A 23,626-nucleotide genomic window follows, 5' to 3' on the forward strand; every position below is an offset into this window, starting at 1 on the left:
CCATGTCATGGCACTTGGTATGTTGATACTTAATCTTTACGTTGGTTGTGGGATTTCTGTGATTTTCTTGTGGTGACACTTTTGGAGAACACATCTTGAAATCTTGGGAGTAGCTAGGCTCAGGGTTGCAATATTACCAGTTTATCATCCTCAATTTCTTACCTGCCTGGCAGTTGGGCACTTTTAAAAATGTACCTTTCCAATACCAAAGTTATCGGCCACTGGCATACGGGCGGGTGTTGAAATTCATCCCTGATTTCTACTATTGAAATCAAACATGGTAGCAATGATTATTGTGAAGGGAACTTACAGTAATCTGAAAAATGATGAGGTCAAGGGTCATCTTGGGGTCAAATGAGGTCAATATGTACAAACATCATTTTCAGAGAATGGCTCTTATTGAGCAAATACGTACTGGAAATTAAAGGTGTGGGACATATGTTAAAAAACAACCCGAGGTACTCCAAGGTCAAAGGTTATCTATAAGTGAAATTATAAATAGTTCCGATTGGACTGAAATTTGGTGGAAATAACCATCAGGATGAGGAGAACATGCTAAAACATATTTTTCCACGGATCATCAGTCTTGTAGATTTATTTGATACAGGCTTGAAATTCTTTATTTTCTGGAAAAATAGTGGTATATGACATCTTGTTCTATGTGTGTTTATTCACAGCTACTACTTAAAACCTCCCCAGATGAAGATGACAGAGAAAGTCTGAGACAAGTAAGTACTTTGATGTGATGGGTTAATGTATAGAGCTTGATAGATATGCAAGATTAAACAATGGGCCCTCATGAATATGCAAGAATTCACAGCATACAAAGCATGGGACTTTGGCTGTTGGTGAATAGTCTGTAGTAGTCTGTGGTGTATTGTGCCACTCCTTATCAATTGTAACTTGGTATTAACAAGTCTGCAAAGGTTATTTCTGTACTCTGCATCAAAGTGATTTGATTTTTTGCTGGAATTGATGTTAAGATTATGACAAGGAATTGTACAACATCTGTCCTTCACTGCTGTCTGCAACATAAAACATTTACTATAATATGCCTGTTAAATCGGTGAGACTGTGCTCCCTGTGACATGAAATTGTGCGCTTTGCAATCGGTGTTCTTTAAAAGAAACTATAAAAAGTAGATTGCCAGTATTTGAAATGAATCTGTAATGTGAAAGACAGCATCACTGTTAAAACGTTTTAACCTAGTCTTGTGTCACCACAGACTACTACAGACTATTCACCAACAGCCAAAGTCCCATGCTTTGTATGCTGTGAATTCTTGCATAATCATGAGGGCCCATTGTTTGATCTTGTATATCTATCAATCACGCCACCGTATACGTGATAAAGCGTTGCATGTCCTTGTGTTTACGCAAAAGACCTTAAAAATAAGCAGTACGTGCGTAGCAGTTTCATCTGTTGATCATAAGCAAGATCAGACCTACCAAATGTGTAACAACCAGAAGTAACAACTGCTTGTGTAGGTAAGCACAAAAGAACTGGCCAAATTCTTTTGTATATGCCTATTGTGATTGTGCAAGCGTGACCATGTGTGCAGATACACTAAGATGCACACTGCAATTTCAGCTTTTCCATCTATATCTATATGATGAAATCTATGTTTTTGCTAACATGAAACCCTAGAATTGATATTGAAACTTAAATGTCATTTAAAAATTTCATAATGACAACATTTAATATAATAAGTGTGATGAAATATATTGTATATACTATACATGTTAACCATGTTAACTATAGAAATCAAAGGGCATTACATGCTTTCTCTATTGGTCCATTGTTAAATCTCTGAACAAGCATCTTGGAAAATGGACTGATCTGGTAAAAAATGGTCTCAGAAATTATTGGAAAGAGCTATCCGCTTTATTTTTTCAGTACTTACTGCCAATCACATGTTCATTAGTATGTTAAGAACAACAGTGCACAAATACTGTTACTACAGGGGGCAATTTAAGCAGAAACTTAGCTCGTAATCACTGTTGAAGTCAATCTTGAGTAGTGGACTGATCATGGGAATCATCTCACTCTGAACTCCTGATGCATTTTTTGTCATCCTAAAGATGTTTATTTTGAACTTTATCATTTGTTCATTTCATATGATAGCGTTTTGGCCGATTTTTTCACACTTTTCACATCCAGGTGTGAGTTTAACAAACTTTCACTCACTTTCATAGGAAACCATTACATAACATTACTCAACAACAAAAACTTCATTCACAAAAAATAGATCCTTACACAACTTAATCTTTGCCTCAGCGACATTGCTTAGAGTCTTAGCTTTTCTGTGATACCCTATTTGTTGGGAATTATCTTCAAATTGTCTTAGAAAATTGAAAATAGGTGCGGCTGCATGAGCTCGGTTGTTACGCATTACAGGCCCATATGAGCACTTCGTTAAGAAATTAAGTGTTAATTAAGCAGCTAATTAAGAATTTTGTTTTTGTTTTTTTGTTTTTTTGGCTGAAATATATACTTTAATATCTTATTAATAAATAGAAACAATTAGATTGATGTTAATAATAGTTCAGACTGAATTCTACCAATCAAAAGATTAGTGGGGGGTACATAATGCAATTGGTAGGTCTAATGTTATGATCTGTTGCACTTTGTAGAACGATTGGCCCTCAAAAACAGGTGACTTGTTTGTAAATAGTCGTAGTCTGTGTGAGTCGCAGGTGCAGCCTTGAGAGACTAGGCAGATTGGAAGTAGGAGATCTGAATAAGTGTACTAATGTACCAGTTGGTTAGATAATCATAGAGTTATTTAGAGAATAAATGTGATAGACTACAGACAGGTTGAATATTTTGAGCAGTGGATGTCAGCACATTGAACCTGCCTGTAATCTATCATATGGTAAAGATAGTAAAAACAAAAGTTTTTTGTTCTCAATCTTGGTTAGTTAAATATTATTTTTATAACTAAAAACTATTTTATTGTGCAAAAATTAAGGTACCGTCATAAAAAACTCTCCATATTCTAAAATGGGCAAACATTACGTCTTCAGTTACTCGTACCGCAAGGGCATGCAAGTATTGCACACTAGGTCTACGCTTACAGTGCACTGTATAGTACACGCACCTCTACAAGCGTGTTACGTGCTGTCAATAGTCGTGATGAAATAAGGTTGTCTAGATCACTACCACTGAATAGGAATGTATTTTAAGTTTGATTATTATTGCATTATGTGAATGTCACTGATGTGGTTATCATTGCAGGCATCTGGTGCATTGAAGACACTGCAAACAGATCTAGATAGAATATGTACTGGTCATCTACCAAAGAGAAAACCAGGGTAAGCAGTTATTAATGTTAAAGCCATGATGTATTGTAACCTGATTTTTTGGCATACTTGTAATGTCCTAGCTTACACCTAATTGTATTCAGCTAAATTTATTGTGTTTTTAGGGCAACAGAGCAAGTTTAAATTAAAGTCATAATTATGACTTTGGTGTGGGGACAACCTTAATTACGATTCACATAATTCTAGTTATCGCAAAGGACATTTATTTGCAAAATGTTTTATTTTTTTAGGAACTGTAAAAGAGGCAATGAGATGTTTTTCTTACAGAATATTTTGCCTAACAATTCCACCAACTGATCAATATGTATATGTCAGTTTGATCATAATATAGCCCATGCTAATTTCCTAAAATGTAGTTTGTATAATGAAATATGGTTTCTGCATGCAGGAGAAAGTTCAAATTGCTTACAAAATTTCATAATGAAAAAAATATTGTTCTCTGCAGTAGTATAGATCTTTTCTTTGTTTGTTTTTTGCTTTTTTTAATTAATATTATTGCAATCTGTTGTTTCTCATCTTTCAGGGAATCCTCATTGAGGTTTCACCGGAGGTTAGCATCTCGTCAAATCTGCATCCAAAAGATGAATGAGATTCAAAACAACATAGAAGGTTGGGATGGACGGGATATTAGTCAACTGTGCAATGAATTCATTATGGAAGGCAATCTAGGCAAAGTACACACAGGCAAAAATAAAAAGGTACGTAAATAGTCACACTGGGCTCATCCATTTGAAATACACACGACCCCTGTGGAAGATTTTGAAAATGTCTGCTACAGGGGGTATAAGTTTTAAATAGAATAGACAATTGGGTAACTTCCACGTAAAATACTCACTCCAGTTGTGGAAGATTTAGGTAAAGCCATAATACAGGGGGAGTATGGGTTCCAAAATGATTAGCTCTGACCAATTACATTTGAAAAACATACTCTCCCTGTGGAAGATATCTCCAAAATCTTCCACAGGGGGCGTGTGGATCTTAAATGGAATAGCCCAATATCTATGTACCCCTAAGATTTGTATTAGTGTTGTACCAAGCCAAGTCAAAAAGGATTGATTTACAGCATGCTACTAATAGCGATATTTTCCGGCTGCTAATGACCCTAGGCCTGCAAAGTGGAACTGTATTATTCAGAGGAGACTACGATTGCTCAACTGAAAATGAACACAAGAGATATACTGGCAAAGCTGACACCATAACTAGTATGTATTAAGCATATCCGTGCAGTTAGATGTGACACAAACAATAGATGTGTCTAAACTATTTGATTTCAACAATTACATGTATAAACTCTTTAGCGAGAAACTTTCAAGTGTTATCAGCTGGAGAGCAAGTTCAAGGCATGAACATGTACATTTGATGTATTTGTGTTATTTTTTTTCTGTTGATATATAGGCCAATACAGAAAGACATATCTTCCTCTTTGATTCCCTTGTGGTGTGCTGTAAACTGAATGCTCGCAAGTCAGTGACCAGTACATCACCGGATTATCGCTACAAGGAGAGGTATCCAATACGTAGGTTAACACTCATCGACAAGGAGGACACGGATGGTAAGTGTTCTGACTTACGGCATGTATTTTTAGATATCAAGAGGCAGATGTTTGCCAATAATCTCAAACTCAAGTGATTAAAACAACAGAATTTGTAGTTACTCTATGTCATAACCGTAGCTGTTTCCAGTTTTCCTCTCTGCATTTGCACCTCTATCATTGAGCCTTCCAAGTCTACCAGAAGCTTGGGAGGCATGTTTGTTTGCCGCACATAGTTTAGCGTCCAGTGGGAATGTCGTTCCTGTGGTGTGAGGTATGAACATAGTACAACAAGTCAAGAGTTGTGTCAAGATTTTGAGTTATTATCTCATAGTGAAGGGTTGTAATTACTTTTTGGGACATCTTTAGTTTCTATCACTTCCCATATATTCATCAAACTTCTATGTGAAGTTTGCGATATTTGAATCAAAACTGACAGCCTTTCATACACACTGCCCCCCCCCCCCTCTACACACACCCACCATTTACCTATTTATATATAAGTTGTATTCTTAATGTTACTAGGCTTTAAGGCTTTGCATAATATGAATTTTAAATATCATTTTATAGTTAAATTGAAGAACCTTGTTAAATCAACATATTTGCTTCCTATTTTTAGACCTGAAGTGTGGCTTTGAATTAACGATACGAGACCAGCCTCAACCTATCATCTTCTTTGCCAAGAGTCCTGAAGAAAAAACAAGCTGGATGGAAGCCCTTACAGCACTATTATTTAGAAGGTTTGTGTTTGAAGCAGATGCATAACACGAAACAAAGATACCTTATTGGTGATAAAGGTTGACAAACAAATAATGCTCAAGGTCTAAGATGCATACAAAGATTTCCTGTATAAAGTATTTTTACCAATCTACTTCATGAATTGTGAGGAAAATATGTGAGGGCCACATCACCCCTGATGAGTACCATCGGGCAAGAAAGATAATTAAATGTAGGAACAATTATAGTAGTAAGCTTACAGAATTTTTTGTGGAAGTGAATTTGCTGACCCATTGTCACCCACAATGCAATGGGCATGGGAAAACATTGTTAATGTGGTCACCACAAAACAATGTTTTGTAGCGATTCCTTGGAAATCTGTTGAATTGAAACCAGATTCTAGGATGCTAAGTAGAAAATAATGATTCATGCTTTGCATATTTACGACATCCACATCTCTTCAGTTCTTCATGTTCTTATGGTTTATCTTATCAATAATGTATTCTCTGTCTGCATTTTCCATTGTATAACATTGGTGTGAATTTAGATGAAAACAAAAAACTTGGAACTTGAACTTGATACCAAAATCTCAACAAGGCTGTTGATCTGGTGACAGATCTTTAATAAATAATGGTAATGATTATTTGAAACAGGTGACTTACGATTTTGCATCTCATAACTCGGGTCATTACTTTTGTCATACAAACAGCACTCAAGACATGTGAGATCTCAGAATAAGCATACATAAATTTAGGGGTAGTGTATCTTTCATAGACATCTTTCATAATTTTGAATTATTTACAGTACCTTGGAGAGAATATTGGATAAAATCCTGGAGCAAGAAGAGGCCAACCAACCTCTTAGATTACCTACACCAGATGAGTACAAGTAAGTAGACACAATGTTATAATTATCAATCAGGAATAATATATGAAGAGCTTATTTCCAAACCGTGTTAAGTCCACAACCCCATGTGTCTCATTTACTTGTGAGATACAATCATAATTACTTTGACAAGTTTGCCATTAGCAACAATGAGTTGTACCATCAACAAGCTATTATTTACCATAACAATGCTGCATAACAATATGCAGACTATTGTTCTCATTTGGGAGACAAAAGCCTCACACAGTATTGTTACTGTGCGTCCATCCACTGTTTGCTTTGTAATGGTGCATCCAACTGAAATTATAATACCTATTATCACAACACATTGCAATATTGCACAGGGAAATCAGAAACATGGGATAGTGGACTTAACATGGTTTGGAAATAAGCTCTTCATATTTGGAAACCAATATGAGTGGTACTACCCTCATTTATTTGTCCTGAACTTGTTCAGAAAGAACAGTAAGAGTATGGGTGTGTATGTATGTGCTAATTTGATTATTAAAGTTTTCGTAACATAGATGCCATTCAACAAAATTTCATCATGATTTTACACCCAACTCATACCTATTTGGTTACACAGCATGATTATAGTCACAGTGGGAATATATTAAAGATAAGCGAGAAGACCCCAAGTAGAAGGATCCCTGAATAGTCATCCCGTAACAACAGGGATTGAGTTTTACGGCATGCGAGTGCAATCACATACCATTGCACACCTTAAATTGCCTTGCCAGGTGTGATTTATAGCACACCTCGATTCCTAAACTTCTTATTGAGTGTAATTTAATAGCACGCCTGGCAGTCCACCATAACATTTCCAGAAGTGCGATTTGGAGCACGCCTGTTATTTTCAAAACTTAATTACATTTGGTTTGACAAGTTACACCCGCTCACAGGGTTGTGGGACCTGTCACTGCCAAGAATAATTGTGGACAAATGTACAAACTAACATCTGAACAGAAAACTGCATATACATGTTGGTGTTCTTATTTACTTGTCTTTCAGATATGCAGAAGAAGACTCGGAGGACAACATTGTCTGTGAAGAAGGACAAAAATCTCGCGCAGGTGTCCCCTTGATCAAAGGTGGTACACTTCTTAAATTGATAGAGAGACTAACATATCACAAATATGCTGACCCATCATTTGTGAGAACTTTTCTGACCACATATCGGTCTTTCTGTAAGCCTCAGGAGTTACAGAAGTTGCTAATTGACAGGTTTGAGATTCCTGATCCACCTGCCATCGAAGACGACCAACAGGCGGTGGAGAGAGGTACACCTGTTGTCAGGGAAGATCTCAAGAGATTTAGGAAAGAATATGCACAGCCTATTCAATTAAGGTAAGTAGATAAGGATAGGAAAGATATATTCACAAGAAGAATTTGGGTAGTTTCACTGAAGTTACAGATGATGGTGCACTATTTGACGTAATTAGCGCCTCTACCCTTAGTTGGCACCCCTATGTTGCCTAGCTAGATTACAAGATTTTGCTATTCATTTTCTTCCCCCCTTTAACAAATGATCAGCAATTGCTGTCTTGAGCTGCTTAAGATTGGTGATATTGATGATGGATTCTGAGAGATTATTCCAGTGAAGGAAGGTGGATGGATAGAAATTTGTTCTGCAGACTGTAGTCTTCACATGAACTTGGGGTTAAGAATATTTGTGATCTGTGATAAGTTTTGTTTTTGATTTGGATTTGTTTTACACACAATAACAAATGAACTTCTTACTTGGTAGGCTGATACAGTGATCACCTCTTGTGCTGTATAGTTTGTGTCAAGTCATTTGCCCATTTATAAATATTTATGTGCATATACTTTGAATTTACAAACCTTTGATGTGGGGCCACCTTAATTATGAATTAGGTAATTCTAGTTTATGATAGTATTGAGCAAGATTACACCAATTATTCACATTTTGTGAATAAGTCATGGTTACTAATTTGTAAGTAGGCAAAAGGCCACAGTTCTCCAATTGGGCAACTTTAGTTAATTTTGTTTGATCATCCATTAAATACCTTTTGAATTAAACGTATATGTTAATTTTATTTCATTTTGGGATTGGAAGTCTCTCAGAAAAAAAGTTTACCAAATTGAGTTTGGTTATGATTTTCACATACATTACATGCATTCCCATATAATTTTCAATTAACCAATTTGTCTTTGTAACTTTGATAGAGTACTGAATGTATTTCGACACTGGGTAGACCAGCATTTCTATGATTTTGAGAGAGATGATGACCTGTTACAAAGAGCTATTGCATTCTTGGAGTCAGTACGAGGGAAGGCCATGAGGAAATGGGTGGAATCTATCACAAAGATCATCAAGAGGAAAGTAAGTTAGGTTCAGTTATTTAATTTCAGAATTTAATTTCAGAATTTCTAATCGCCCCCATACATTGCTTAGCATGTGCAGATATAGGTAGTGTATGTGCTTCGTCCGTGATTCGGATGTCACGTAAAGATGTTGGTCCCGTGTACAGGAAGAGTCAAACCCTGTGCACGTTAAGTGTCAGAGCTATTCGAAAAGAGAAGGGGGACCATCCCCGGTTCTGATATCTGCAATCAATCCTAGGTTCCAGGATCGTGCATAGGTAAAGAAAAAAACTGTGCACGTTAAGCCCATGCGACAATACTCAATTTGAGGTATGCACATATATTAGGAAGAAGAAGAAGTTGCAATCTTGTGTGGGGTTGTGTTGCATTTTTGCTATTTATGACTACACAAAAAGGTTATTGTACACTATTTCCTGTTTGCTAGTTTAAGATTTTCTGTTTGTGACACAGTCTGTCCCACATAGGTTAAAGTGTGCAATAATCAAATTAGAAATTGAGTTATTGTAATTTTTTTTCCCATACAATTACAACTGGTTATGAAGTTATATTTGAAGTGCTAAGTTTCTATTAATTCTACTACTACAGCGTCACTTTTTTCCACTGCTATATTTACTCGGTCAAAGTTTTGCATTTCGATGTCAGCACAGGGAAATCCCAAAACATCCTTGCCACATGTTAAAAAACAATAAATTATTACAATTATTTGGAGGACACAGTGCGTTATGACATATGTGACCATCCACCACCACTACAACTGAGCCCGGATGTCTCCAGTGCCACTATTGAGATATGCTCCATTGAACTTCACAATAAACAAAAGGAAACAAAAGATTTATTGACTGTTTTATTGATTTTTCACTACTTAAATGTCAAGTATTATAGACATGATATACATTATTTTAAAGCCAATTTCAAGCAGAATATTTTGGTTGAATATCTCAAAAATCAGGGCTCAGTTGTGCTGGATGGTCACATATGACTGCCCCAATGTGATAGCACATGTGATATATTCTTGTAATACTGATAAATAAGGTAAGCCTTTATCTTGGTGCAGAGTTGCAAGTATTAATTTAAACCCTGACATTTGTGCATCACAGTTCTAAACCTATTGATTATACTTTTTTCTGCATTGATTATGTTGCCAATCATTGTAGCTTCTTTTAAAACTTCAGCTTTTTTGGAGAATGAGGTCTTGAAAATTTGAGTTTTTACGGTGCAACACTTCAAAACAATGCTCTTAGATATCGCAAAAAAATCTTGTCTTTTGTGAACTTGCTTTTATCACAAAAAAACTGTATTTTTTCTCAAAACCTAGAAACATGTGACCTAATCTGATCCAGTTTATTGAATGTTGAAATTTGTTGGAAGTAAAATTGTTAGAATTTGCTACGTTTCTATTTCAAATTGTCTTTAGTTGAATAGTTACATACTTTTCAGTGAACAAGTGTTTCTGTTACACTCGGTTTCAGATTCAGATTGACGCGAGCGCCCTGTTAATGAGCGCTGACCGCTGTTTTGACGTGTAATCGGCCAATCAAATTATCGGTCTGTTATTATAATTGTCAGACGATTAAATCAGCCAATCAGAACCCCACTTCCGTGTTAACGCTGTGGACGCTCTCAAAATGAAAACAACTGCCGTTCTTCTTTGCCAGAAACTGTAATTGTGTTGACTGATAGGATCAGATCATATCAACAATTTATTTATCCCCATCAAATTTCATATGGACCAATTTTGTGTTGTTTGTTTTGTTACAGAGAGAACAAGAAGAGATGATCAGGGAAATAACATTTGATCAAGACCCTCCCCCATTGGAATGGCATATTGCCAGAACTCCAGATGAGTTTGACCTCATGACAGTAAGTTTGGAAGACTATGCAGTGTAAATTAACCTGTGGAGCAATTTACAAGAATACTTTCATGAGGTGATGTTTGGACTGTTTCATTCAACAAGACTTTGCCATATTTCACCCAATGAAAATATTCTTTCGATTGAAAAAATAAAAATGTCCAATATTTGTTTTATACAACTCATATTTCATATTTGTTTTCTTCCACTTACTTTCATAATTCACAAGCGCAACAAAATAAATTAGCAATTTGCGAGTCCAGGTGGCTACCGTGTGTGGAAGTTGAAGCTATGCACGTGTTTATATAGTAGTGCATACAGTCTCATTCCAAGCCGGATGTTTAGTGACTGCAATACATGGATCATGGCATACATTGAAAAATGCATTCCTGCGCAGCATTCCCACACAGAGCAATAGTTTGTTTGCAGTTGTCGCTGAAAATAGCAATAATAATCAATATCAATTGACCAATCAAGTGACAAGAATCTTTGCGTGAGCTATATAAGAAAGATTATAATCACTGGTACTGGAGTAATCCCAAAAGAATCCAAATTTTGGAATATGATGTGATGGCAAATTTTGATATTTGTCTCTAACTTGTTGCATGCATGCTATCAAAATTTCTGTCAGCCAATGGATAATGTTAGGTGTAATGTATAGTGTTGATCCTAATTCCAAAGCAATTTAACATAGATTTTATCATATTTATCAACTAGCTTCTTCACTATTCTATTTGTAGCTCCATCCCATTGAGATTGGGAGGCAGGTAACGTTACTAGAGGCTGATCTGTTCCGTGCAGTCAAGCCATCAGAGCTTGTTGGCAGTGTCTGGACCAAGAAGGACAAAAACCAGACCTCACCTAATCTACTCAAGATGATTCATCACTCCAATATGGTGAGAACAGAAAACCCTGTCTGTCATACTTGTTAGCTTCAGAGCCCACTCAACAAATATGTGAACATCCATATTAAAATGATGCACTTGTTGGCTGCTACATGTGTCTTTTTTATATAATAGCTAGGAATAAATACCAGACTAATTTTAAGTGGACGCCACTTCAAATCATCCCGAAGTCACTTGGTTTAGGAATACAGAAAACATTCATAAACCATGTGACTTGGAGATGATTTGAAGTGACCTCCACTTTAAATCAGTCTGGTATTTATTCCTAGCTATTAATGTAAAAAGAGACACAACACATGTAGGAGCCGACAAGTGCATTGTTTTGATATAGATGTACACATATGTGACATAATCAAGGGAAATGAGTCGGATGTCGCTAATATTGATTTTGAGATATTGGCAAAGAAAGTGTTAAAATTCTTTTGTTTTATATTATTTTCCGCCATTGATAAATTGGTGTAACTTTGCAAAGAAAGGTCGTATCAACATGGAGGTTTCAGTTTCTGAAAGCTCTAAATGTCCTCTTTAGACACGTATGCAAAACTCATTTTTGACCAGGGTCGACATGCGACTCATTCCCCTCGATCATGTCACATATAGTAAAAGATAAAGGAACTGGTTAGTAAAAGGAAGGTTGATTCATCTGGTGCCCACATCAGAAAAAAGGAATCACAGAAAATGGTGAACAATGTTGGTACTTTTACGAGGCAAAAACAACTTTTCTAGGCATTGTTGACATGGTGGACTTGGTGTCTTCAGGAAAGAAAGTTTCCTATTACTTAGAACTAACTTTTAGGTTTGCATATTTGAAAGTGAATAACTAACAATAGGGCACACTGTAATACGCTGCATACAGACATTTCAATCAGCATAACAAATTATTGTAAACAAATGGTCTCCAACTAGTTTTTTCTTTAGTGGGTCCAATTATAGTGTGTGTGCCAAGATATTCTGAAGACTCTTTCAGTCTCTAACATATTAATCTGTAGCAATTATGTAACAGAATAAAACCTGTTAATTGTTTTGACAGGATTAAATATGTAACATTCTTTGCATATTGTAAAAGCTAGACAAATGCTATATAAATATGTACGTGAGAGTGTGTGTGTGTGTGCTGGTACTGTTTATGTATTGTTTAATATTTAAAAAAAAAACCTGGTGTATAAAAATCAAATTTCTGTATTTATCTGAGTAAACTATGATTGTAAAATGTACACTGGGAAAAAAGAAAAGAAAAAAAAAAAATTCTTTGCATACCGATGCTGTAACAATGCATTATATATTTGTGACACGATCTGGTCCATGGAAACCAAAAGGAGGCATTTCTGAAAAATTGTGTTACTGTAATTTTAACCTTCTACAAACATTAGGCTATCATCTTCTGAAAATACCAAAGGTCTAGCATACTTGGTTCAAAGGTTATGAAGTTTTGTGTATTTGTTGTTTTTTACTCCATATTTTTGCCTTTATCTCAATTTCAAATTTGCGGCCTTTGGCCTCCATGGACCAGATCATGTCATATAAACTCTTGTGTGTTTTGTATCTCAATCATTGCCTAGTGGAAAAAATAGGTATATAAAAAGTAGAATTAAAGTTTGGACACTTATGCCATCATTTAATAGTTAAGTGCTTTAACTTATAATCTTTAGCTAAACAAAGGTGTGGGATGCTGGACTGAAATTCGATATATCAGGTGGTTACTAAAATATGTGATACCAATTTATATTTTGCAAAAGAGGTATTTTTATAAACCAATTGATGATAATTCTGATGACAGTTGTTTTAGTTTATTGTAACACATACAAATTTCATGTAAATTAGCACTATACAAATATTGTTGAGCCAGTAAAGCTATTATACACAATAATGTAAACTGTATTTTTGTCATATGTTCCTTTATAGTTCATTTTGTGGTTAGAAAAGTGTGTTGTTGAAGCTGAGAACTTTGAAGAGAGAGTGGCAGTACTTTCAAGAGTCATAGAAATCATGATGGTAAGGAAAGAGTTTCATTTTGAAATCAAATAAAGCAAGATGTAAGAGGAACAAGAAATGTATTATCAGTGCTGAGTGCTATCGTAATCGGAGGGAGCAAAGAAAATAGGGCTAGGGATTGCAATGCAAGTTTTGAGCTGTCAAGTTTTCATACACTCCTAGATAGTGAGAACCAATCAGACCAAACGTTAGTAAATTACTAGCCGTGCATAAATATTGTATAATTGCACAGGCGTGCAATCAGCGTAGTACTCGCAGTGCTTTCAGACGCGTTCATTTTTCTTCAGGGTGGATGCATTTATGTTTGCTTGCATATTTTCCAACATTTTAGTGACAATTTGTTGCAAAAATAGCAAAAATCACAGGATTTTGTAGTCGTGTATGAAATTGGTTAATAAAAGGCGTATCATTTGTTGCTCGAGAAATTGGTACAAAATAATGCACTTGTACTGAGATGTTGATGCGTCAAATGCACTTCCCCCTTCAGGGCTTGTGCATTAGATGCATCATCATCATCTCGGTACACGTGCAGTATTTTGTTCAATTTCACTCCCAGCAAGTGATACTCATTTATTAACCTATTAATATGTTGGAAGTTGATCCTATATACAGTGGGAGTCTCTGCTTGCAAGTGAGAGAGCCAAGGCAGCCTTGCTGTACATAGCTTTGAAATAAAACTTGTCCAAACTTCAGAGAAAAGCAAATTAAAATCACAACATTCTGAATATTTGTTATAGCATGAAAGCATGCTTACCCTGCTTCTTGCATGAAAGCATATTATATGAACCAGTATGAACCTTCCAAGGTTCATGAAAGAAAATGCAAGAACACCATGACCAGTTGATTTGAAAGCAGAGATGTTGTATGCAACTTAATTTCATTCAGAACGGTTTCGGGTCAAATTTTGCAATTATTTTGCAAATCAAGACAATACATAGTAACAGATAATAGTGCTTTGCACTGAGAAAATGAGGAATAGTATACATTTCAGTTTCAAATAATTGATAATTTGTATTTGTAAACTTGTGATATGTTTTTTCCTTTGCCTTGCTTCTTGTAGGTGTTCCAGGAACTGAACAACTTCAATGGTGTATTAGAGGTAGTCAGTGCCATTAATTCCTCATCCGTCTATAGATTAGAACACACATTCAGGGTAGGTGTATAAGGCTTTATTTATTGAATTGTTTGTCTTAAAGCTCCCGCAAGCGTCAATAAAATTGTGCACGTTATGCACAATGAAAAAGTCATATTTCAATTTTTTCACTTATATTTTTACATATTCTGTCCAAATTGTCAATGTGTTTTATTCAGAAGACTGGTGTTTGTATTGTTCTAGCACAATTTGATAACATTAAGGTTAAATACAATTGATTTTCAAGGCTTGATTCCAGAGGGGCGTAAGTTAATAATGGAAACAGCCATACAGAAAAGAATGAACTCACACATACAATAGTGTATCAATCTGAACTAGGGCCATGGACAAACCGCGGCTCGTGAGTCGTCCTGTATGTTGCAGGGATAGGGAAGGGGCGACCATGATAGGCCCATATGGGCTGATGGGGGGGGGGCTATCGGGGGCACCCCTCTTCGGCAATTTTCCTTTGGATTTTCTAAATTTTCAATTTTTAAAATTATCCTGGATGATATCTGTTGTGAAATAAATCAATGCTTCTATAAGCTATAATAGGCCTAGTATGCCTATTTATACCCTGATTATGCAATATATAGGCCTACAACAATAACTACAACAACAGTAACAAATCCAACAACCAATATTTTGTTAATCTAATTTGTAAAAATATATTCATAGGCGCGCCTATTAGACTAGTATAGCCTAAAAATTCCTGAATTATATAATGAAAAAAAAGGGGAAAAACAATCAATCGCTGCATTTAGAAAGAAAGGAATTTATTATTATTATGAAAAAAGTGAGAGAAAAATAAAATAGATGGAATGGACCACATAGGGACTCGAACACGTACCAAAGTTTTCCAGCTCAAAACTATAGTATTATAATCGAACGTTAGTCCTGCGCGCTAACCGATTGAGCTACTGAGTGACCTGTGAAATCGATTGATCTCAAACTGACTATTATGGAATAGTGCATACCAGGCTCTTATGATAAACAATCTCATGGTAAAGGAATCGACATACTTTTGAGAAATAATGTAGGCAGTTAGAAATCAAAATTAACGTTCCACAATCCAGATATCGATAATGTAACATAACAGTGTTTTGTGGTACAAGATTCTCGAAAATTGTTCCCAAAAACGGGCTAATAAAATTTAATCGGTACTGTATTTGGTTCTTCCCCATGGCAACATTATTTCTTTGGTCGATTTGTAGTACAATACAAAAAAGGAGAAAACAATCACTCGGGCGTGGTTTTATACGGAGCGAATATTTGAAAAAACTGCATGGAGCGTGTTTTTGATCTTGTGAACATGGTGCGTAAAAATGATTTAAACGAAGGATTTTCAAACGGATTATAAAAATTTGTACAAACACACAAAAATAATGTAAAGATACATCCATGCACCAACATTTGACTCACTGCGATATTTGATTGCTGAGAAACGCGGTTTTAGAGAACAACTTTATACGTCTTTTATCGTTTTTTATCGCTTCTTCGTGTAACCTTAATTTATGCAGAACATGATTTATAGGCAAGAAATTGATCAAGGTGAAAATTGTTTTTGTTCTTCGTACCATGGACAGCAGCAGCAAATTTGTTATTGATGGCATCATCGTACATCAACAAGCTTGTTGCCATGTTCCATGACAATGTGAAACACTATCCTATCAGTGGCGTACCGTGGCCGCCCCTTCCCCGGGGGGGCTGAAGAAAAGCAGATTTTGCCGCCCCTTCCTCAACAGCCCGAAAAGGTTGCCCCAATTTTTTTTTTTTTACATGGATTTATAGGCGCTACGGCCCTAAAAGCAACACATTTTGATGTATAGTACAATTTTTTCACATTTTCCGCCCTTTTTTCTTTACTAATTTTTTTTTTTTTTCACCCCTCTTTTTGCCGGCCCTTTTTCTTCCCGCCGCCCTTCGATTTTGCCGCCCCTGCTTTGACCCGGGGGCTGGCGCCTAAAGCCCCCAGGAACCAGTCAAATGTAATGCGTGCAAAACTACAGTTAGTGTACAAGGTTGACTTAACTTGGTAAAAGTTTAGTTTATACTGTGGAAACGTGTAAGGCTTGCTGGTAAGGAGATCTTGTGTGATGAGAGTTAACTTGTGTTTATTGTTTGGTATTCCAGGAGTTATCACCAAGAAAGAGGCAAGCATTAGAAGAAGCCCAGGAGTTGGGAATAGACCACTATAGGAAGTACACAGAAAAACTACGCTCTATCAACCCGCCGTGTGTGCCTTTTGTGGGTAAGTGTTGTTAAAATCCAATCTGAGGAAAGAAAATGGCACAGTCTGTCCAAATTTTAAAAAAGGAGCTAATTGGGTATACAAGTATACACTACCTTAACCAAAGCCATTCAGAATGCCCTTTATATGACCTTTGACCTCAAGTTCTGCACTTGCCATTTGTCACACCAGCCACTGATCCTAGTGACCAAGTGACATCATTGTACTATGTAATTTGCGGAAACAACAGTATTTTGAAGGTATTTGGCTGTATACTGGTATTCTGTGGTATATACGTTTGGATACAGGTGATGCAAGTAACATCATTGTGCTATGTAATATATGGAAAGAGAAACATTTCTTGTAAAAATAACAGGAAATTGCATTTTTAGCTATAATGATCTTTGTATGACTATTAACATCGAGTTGATAATATGACATTTGTGCCACCGGCCATTGATCCAAGTGATATGGTTGTAATATATACATGTACATAGTGATTTTTCTAAAACGGATACAGATTTTTTTCAACGGATATGGCCCTTGGGTTGAGCTAATGTAATTTGTTTGTATTGCTTTGCAGGCAATTACCTGTCCAACATCTTATTCATTGAACAAGGCAACCCAGACTTCTTGGTGAGATATAGTGAAGGTCTGATTAATTTCAGCAAGAGAAGGAAAGTGGCCGAGATTACAGGGGAAATACAACAGTACCAGAACCAACCATATTGCCTGGGGCAGGAACCAGACATAAGGGTAAGTCAGCTGGTAGATTATCAAATTACTGTGTGATAGCATTAAGAGCCCATGTTTTTAAGTCAATAATACTAACTGGAAATTACAGTTACTTTGTTATTTCTTTCGTAGTTGGTGCTGTATGTATCACATATACGAGCGTAACCACACAGGCCATTAAACATGCTGATTGGCTAATCAACTTGTCTACAAGACGGTTTACCCCTTGATCGTCGGCGCGTACAAGGGGAGGAGACCTCGCCACTTCCACGCGATCGCCGATCTCTAGCGCATACCTTGACCAGGGAAGAAATAAAAAATTAACTGTTGGAGTCCAACATGAACAAATTTGTGGCTTGTTTATCAATAACTTGGTATATTCACCAAATGGTTAATCATATTATCTTTCAAGTTTGCTTGATCTTGAAAGCTTCCGATGGCAGACAGAAGTCAACCTTGGCCTTGTGCACAACCTCAACCAGTTTAACATGATACTCTTTAAGATTGCATAGGGTTCTGAGTCACATGATGTTAATCTTTTTTTATTGCAGAAATATTTTGAGAATCTGAACCCACTTGGTACATTATCAGACAAAGACTTCACAGACTATCTGTATGACAAGTCACTAGAAGTAGAGCCAAGGAACTGTAAATCACCACCCAAATTTGTAAGTATGAGCTGCCTGTCATTCACCTTCACTGTTGCCATAGGGAGCCTTAATTCCCTGCACAATTGAGCTACAGGGGAGGGCGAGTTAGCGCAGCGGTAGTTCCCTCGCTTTGCACCACTGAGGTCCCGGGTTCAAGCCCGGGCGCGCCCAAGGACTCATGTGCACTTGGTTTATCCCGATTCCATGCTCGCTCTCGCAGGTTTTCTCCGGGATCTCCGGTTTCCTCCTGTATCGCAAAAATCGGTGATTAGTTGTTTGGTTATCAAAAACTTCCTTCACCCAATGGAATTTGGGAGCTGCACAGATAATTGGTGGATGTTACAATCTAAATGCGGATAGGTGTGCGCTGCTCGGCAGCAACCTAGTTGATGCGATCTGATTGTGATGATTCACCATTGCAGCGAAATTACAGCGCTTTGAGTCCTCTAAGATCTGGAGAAAGGCGCTTTATAAATCCAAAATTTATTTATTTATTTATTATTACAGGTACTTCCAAATAGTCTGCCATATCTTGACAAGTCAAATTGCTAAAAAGTGGACCTTTTTTAATCAGCTGGTGAAGCTGCATGATTTACTATGAACATCCAAATTCGTCCTTATTTTACAAATTTTTAATTGAAGTCCTATACTTTGTCTGCTTTCTTTAACACGCAAAATATACACCAAGCAGATCAACTATATCACTCTTAACGTGGGTCTACTTTTCGGCATAGTGGCAAAACCCTAATAATTTCAGCCAATTACAGCTGATCAAAATAGTGGGTTAATACCTTTTTCAATTTAGAACTGTAATATAGATTTTTTCTTGACAACTCATACATACATTGCTAATTTAATTGCAGGCAAGGAAGTTTGATTACTCCATCAAGTCACCCGGCATCAAGCCTTCAGGTGGTCGCCACATGTCGTTTGCAGGTAGAGGACAGACGAGTAGTGAATTAAGATCACCAGGGTATCAGGTAACTATCAAATGAGTCTCACTCACATAGGATATTCACACCTGGTCTTTATCTGAATCAATCCAGATTGTCAAGATCCCCTTCAAATGTATTACCAGTGATAGTGTCAGTGCATTTAAAAACCACCTGTACAAAGTTTTTGATCAGCTGGTGAAGCTGCATGATTTACTATGAACATCCAAATTCTTCCTTATTTTCTTTCTTCAAATGCATTTTTAAATGTTTTTAAACTGATGGTGGAGGTATATGTCCTTTTAAGTTATTGTTATTTAATTATTTCAAGCATTTATAAATGGTACTGTACAAAGCAGAGAGCGCTGCTGTTTATGGTGAATATCAGAATCAGATCACTTCCTCCAAGCAGCAGCCTTTCACTTTCAACACATCTTATCTGTACCATTTGTATGTGGTTTCTTGTGTATGGCTGTAGTAGTACTGTTTTGAAAACAGCCTCTGACGCTGAGCATGTCTTTTTGAAGTTCTTTCTATATAATCAATCTACTTGTTTTTTCTCTTAATTTTTAGGTGGAGTTATGCGCTTAAAAGTTTTTATTACATACATATGAAGAGCTTAGTTTCAAAACCCCTTACATCCACTTGCCCATTTTGAAAACACATCAAAAAAAATCACTGATATATGGGGGTTTGCAACAAAAGCAGTTTTTGGTGGGATGCTTGGGTAGGATGAGCATCCTGCCAAAAACTGCTTTTGTTGAAAAACACCTTATATCAGTGATTATTTTGATGATTTTTTGATGTGTTCTCAAAATTGGGCAAGTGGATGTAAGGGGTTTTGAAACTAAGCTCTTCATATACATTTTATGTCTTTACAGCAACGATCTCATGACGATGAAATGTCATCTAAGACTGTGAGTGCAACCCCTCCATCGCCACGCACACCAACCACACCATCTGCGCTATCCATCTTCAGTGATAGCAGTGTCTTTGCTAATGTTGAATTTACAAGTAAGATACTTTTGTAGTGTTTTGGAGTGTCTGTCTTCTTTCTCCCTATTTTGCTGAAAAAGAGAATGAAACAAGGCAGGCTCAAGCTTGTTGACCTTTTTCCTTTTTTCCAACCTATCAATATGATTCCTTTTGAGAAAAAAGCTTAGATGCAGGCACCCAATAGGCAAATTAAAGGTGAAATTATTCTAACAATGTTGCTGATTGGTCCAATTGATAATGAAAAATTCTTTTTGGCCAATCAGCAGGTAGTTCTCATGGGGTTAAATAGTTTTTGAAATTTGCATTTGCAGTGTGAAAAGCAACACTTGTTTGATTTTTACAAGTTGTAACAAATTCAAATAATGCACTTTCAGCTCAAATGCTGTGAATCTTTTAATATGTGTCAAAATGTGGGAACATTATTTGCTTCATTTTTTTGCCTAAATGCAAGAATCACAACACCTGCAAGAATCATTTTGGAATTACATGACAGATTCTCTCTAATATGCATAAAGTCAGTTTGATAAAGAAGTTCTTGCTAAGCCACCAAAAGACCTGAAGGTTAGGTGTACCCTGAGGGAGGATAAACATGATGCTTGATATGAGATTTAAATCTTGAAGTTGATGCACATCTCAAATTGATCACTTACATTAGACTGATAAAAATGATAGTATTATTGCCGAATGAGTACATGTTTTGGCATATTAGGTTTCTTCACTAATACAAATATTTGTTTGTTTTATTTTGCTTAGGTAATTCAACACCAAACAATCCTAGTGAGTTAGCAGAATCAACTCTACAACCTCCTCCAGTCCCGCCACGCATTTCGAGAAGAGAAAGCAGCTCCCCAACAAGACTAGACTCATCATCAGAACCTCCACCAACTCTTCCTCCCAAGTCATATCAGCATAAGCCTCCATTGCCACCCAGACGTTAACTCTAGTAATAATCTTATACAATTGTTAGAACCAAGTAGACTAACCAGTAATGTAAATGGTAGTATACCGGTACCTATGGTACCACCAAGAACTTACAAGCAAAGAGCGCAGCCACCGACGCCGCTGCAGCCTCTGCAGCCTCTGGATCATAGGCGAATCTCCTCTGGCTTGTCTTCCTCCATTTCATCAAGAAGAGAAGCGCCTCCGCCAATTCAGTACAATCCACCACATGAACCACTATGGGTGCCTCAGACACCATCACCAACTACCAACCATTCCTTTGCATTTACTGGTAAAATGACTCCGCCTATACATAATGCATCACCGGCATCACCTACATATAATTTATCTCAAGTGCCCCCACAACTCCCTCCTCCTCCAACAAGGCCGCCTCCATGCAGGCCTCCAAGGACTCCACAACCTCCTCCAAGTCAGTTGTCTACAGAAGAATTCCTTTAGCAGAAGTCAAGTTTTTTTGTGTGTTTTGTACTACAATGCTTCCAGTAGCACCATGTGATGATGGTAGTTTATTTCAATGTCCCAGGATGCATCAGTGACCCCTAGTATATGCAGAGGAAAGTGACGCTGTAATTCAGAGATTTTCTCTCCTGATGGCACTCTTCAAGATCATCTTGGAAAGATTTTGTTAATCATGGCCTGGTCCTATGCATCATTTGTTCTTCAAATTGTCCAGTGGTAACTGCTCAATCAACCAACAGGAATAAAATGAAAATGGTAATGTTGACAAACAACTGACGATATACTACGAGTGGACAGACTTGATGCGATAGGTACACACTGTAGTACCCCTTTACACTGGGCAAAAGTCGTAATCAATTTCGCTAAAATCGTATGCGACTTCATTTGTATTAGAATTGTGAACAGGTACAGTCATAATCGATCTTAATTCAAAAGGTTGTAATTCCAATGATGACCTGGGTCATCATTCATTGGAAGTGATTTGGATAAGTCGTCATTAATTACAACTTCTTGCTAATGTAAACAAACATGTTGTTGAATCGTGTTTATATATGGTGTGATCCATACGTTCCTAAATATGAATTCAAAATCAATTGAATTCAGTGAATTCAAAATCAATTGAATTCACTGAATTCAAAATCAATTAAATTCAGTGTGAACGCCCACTACAATAATTAATTAATTTTTGCTAATTGAAAACAACTTTTGCCCAATGTAAGCGTGGTAAAGGTTGCAAACATTGTAAGGCCATGGTAATATGTGAGGTATTTGTGTCGTACAGTTATGAGTTTTTTTCATAACTTAATCATAGTAATGTATCAAAAAAATTGTAGTCACACTTGATTAATATAAATTAAACAAGTAAAACAAGGCCATTGCATGAAATCTGTAATATATGCCTATATAATTATTATATATTATAATTATTACAATATATTCAATTTCATGCTTCACATTGTTGCTCATTTCACCAACATGAAAGAATGATGAAATGTGGTCACAGATATGATTATCTAAACTTACTTACATTACAATCATGCTACAAACTAGCAGGCTAATGCCGGGGGCTAATGAGGAGCATTGTCATCCATCATTCACTGCTGATGACACAATCATGTTACCCAGCTACCTCACCTTAACCCCATGAGAACTACCTGCTGATTGGCCAAAAAGAAGTTTTCATTATCAATTGGACCGATCAGCAACATTGTTAGAATAATTTCACCACGCAAAAAAATTGGAATGAATTATTTGCAAAGCTCCATTCTGATTGGTGATTAAAGTGAAGATATCATGTAATTGACCAATCAGAGGCAATGTTAGATCGACAGGTAGTGCTCAGGGAGTTAATCATTTCATAATACGATTGTAATCCCTCACATCTTACATGCGCTTTACAAGTTAACTTGCATGCAACACACCCTGGTTTGGTTTCAAATTTTGGTGGAACATTAACACAATATTTTCGTTAAAAAAAAATTAGGTAAGACACCTGATGAAGGACAATTGATAAGTTGTACTGTTCAATAACTAAGGGTCGTAGTACAAGTTATAATAAAAACTGAAGATTGAGATATTATATAGACCACTTGACATCATTGTTTATCAACAAAGGCAATGGACTGGTCTATCGATATGCTTGAATGAACCGCTACACTGATCAATGGCTTTCTTGTACTATATGAAATGTGGTGGGCGATTTAAAATGCCCTGAGCAAACTATGATGCGCATGCACACTGCAGGGCAAAGAACAATGGAAATTGCCATAATTTGTGCGCATACTGCCGGGCAATGATGCCACATGTCAAGTGGTCTATATGGTTTCACAGTGAACAAACATGAAGTGCTTCAAGAGGGTAAATCATACTGCAGGATTGTAACACAAGTTAACATGCATTTAAGGTGGGTGGTATGATGAATGTTCATGGAGATATGTTTAAGTTTTTAAAATTGATCCCACTTCCAAAGTCTGAGGCCTCTGT

The 23,626-nt window shown here is 36.6% G+C and overlaps 1 protein-coding gene across 1 annotated transcript in view; it reads left to right on the forward strand.

The window, feature by feature from the left end:
- Positions 1 to 23,111, forward strand: part of LOC140153382 (son of sevenless homolog 2-like) — a 56,801-nt gene extending 33,690 nt beyond the window's left edge. The window contains 19 exon segments of the mRNA XM_072176122.1: positions 678 to 728; positions 3,238 to 3,314; positions 3,847 to 4,021; positions 4,719 to 4,875; positions 5,474 to 5,594; positions 6,376 to 6,459; positions 7,468 to 7,803; positions 8,644 to 8,800; positions 10,561 to 10,662; positions 11,393 to 11,548; positions 13,460 to 13,549; positions 14,610 to 14,702; positions 16,815 to 16,932; positions 17,495 to 17,667; positions 18,198 to 18,314; positions 19,160 to 19,276; positions 20,110 to 20,242; positions 20,978 to 21,159; positions 21,161 to 23,111. Of these exon segments, the coding sequence (XP_072032223.1) occupies positions 678 to 728; positions 3,238 to 3,314; positions 3,847 to 4,021; positions 4,719 to 4,875; positions 5,474 to 5,594; positions 6,376 to 6,459; positions 7,468 to 7,803; positions 8,644 to 8,800; positions 10,561 to 10,662; positions 11,393 to 11,548; positions 13,460 to 13,549; positions 14,610 to 14,702; positions 16,815 to 16,932; positions 17,495 to 17,667; positions 18,198 to 18,314; positions 19,160 to 19,276; positions 20,110 to 20,242; positions 20,978 to 21,159; positions 21,161 to 21,622 (2,901 nt within the window). The 3' untranslated portion in view covers positions 21,623 to 23,111.
- Positions 23,112 to 23,626: the final 515 nt, after the last annotated feature.

Source organism: Amphiura filiformis, chromosome 5, assembly GCF_039555335.1.
Source record: "Amphiura filiformis chromosome 5, Afil_fr2py, whole genome shotgun sequence".
Lineage (NCBI taxonomy): Eukaryota > Metazoa > Echinodermata > Ophiuroidea > Amphilepidida > Amphiuridae > Amphiura > Amphiura filiformis.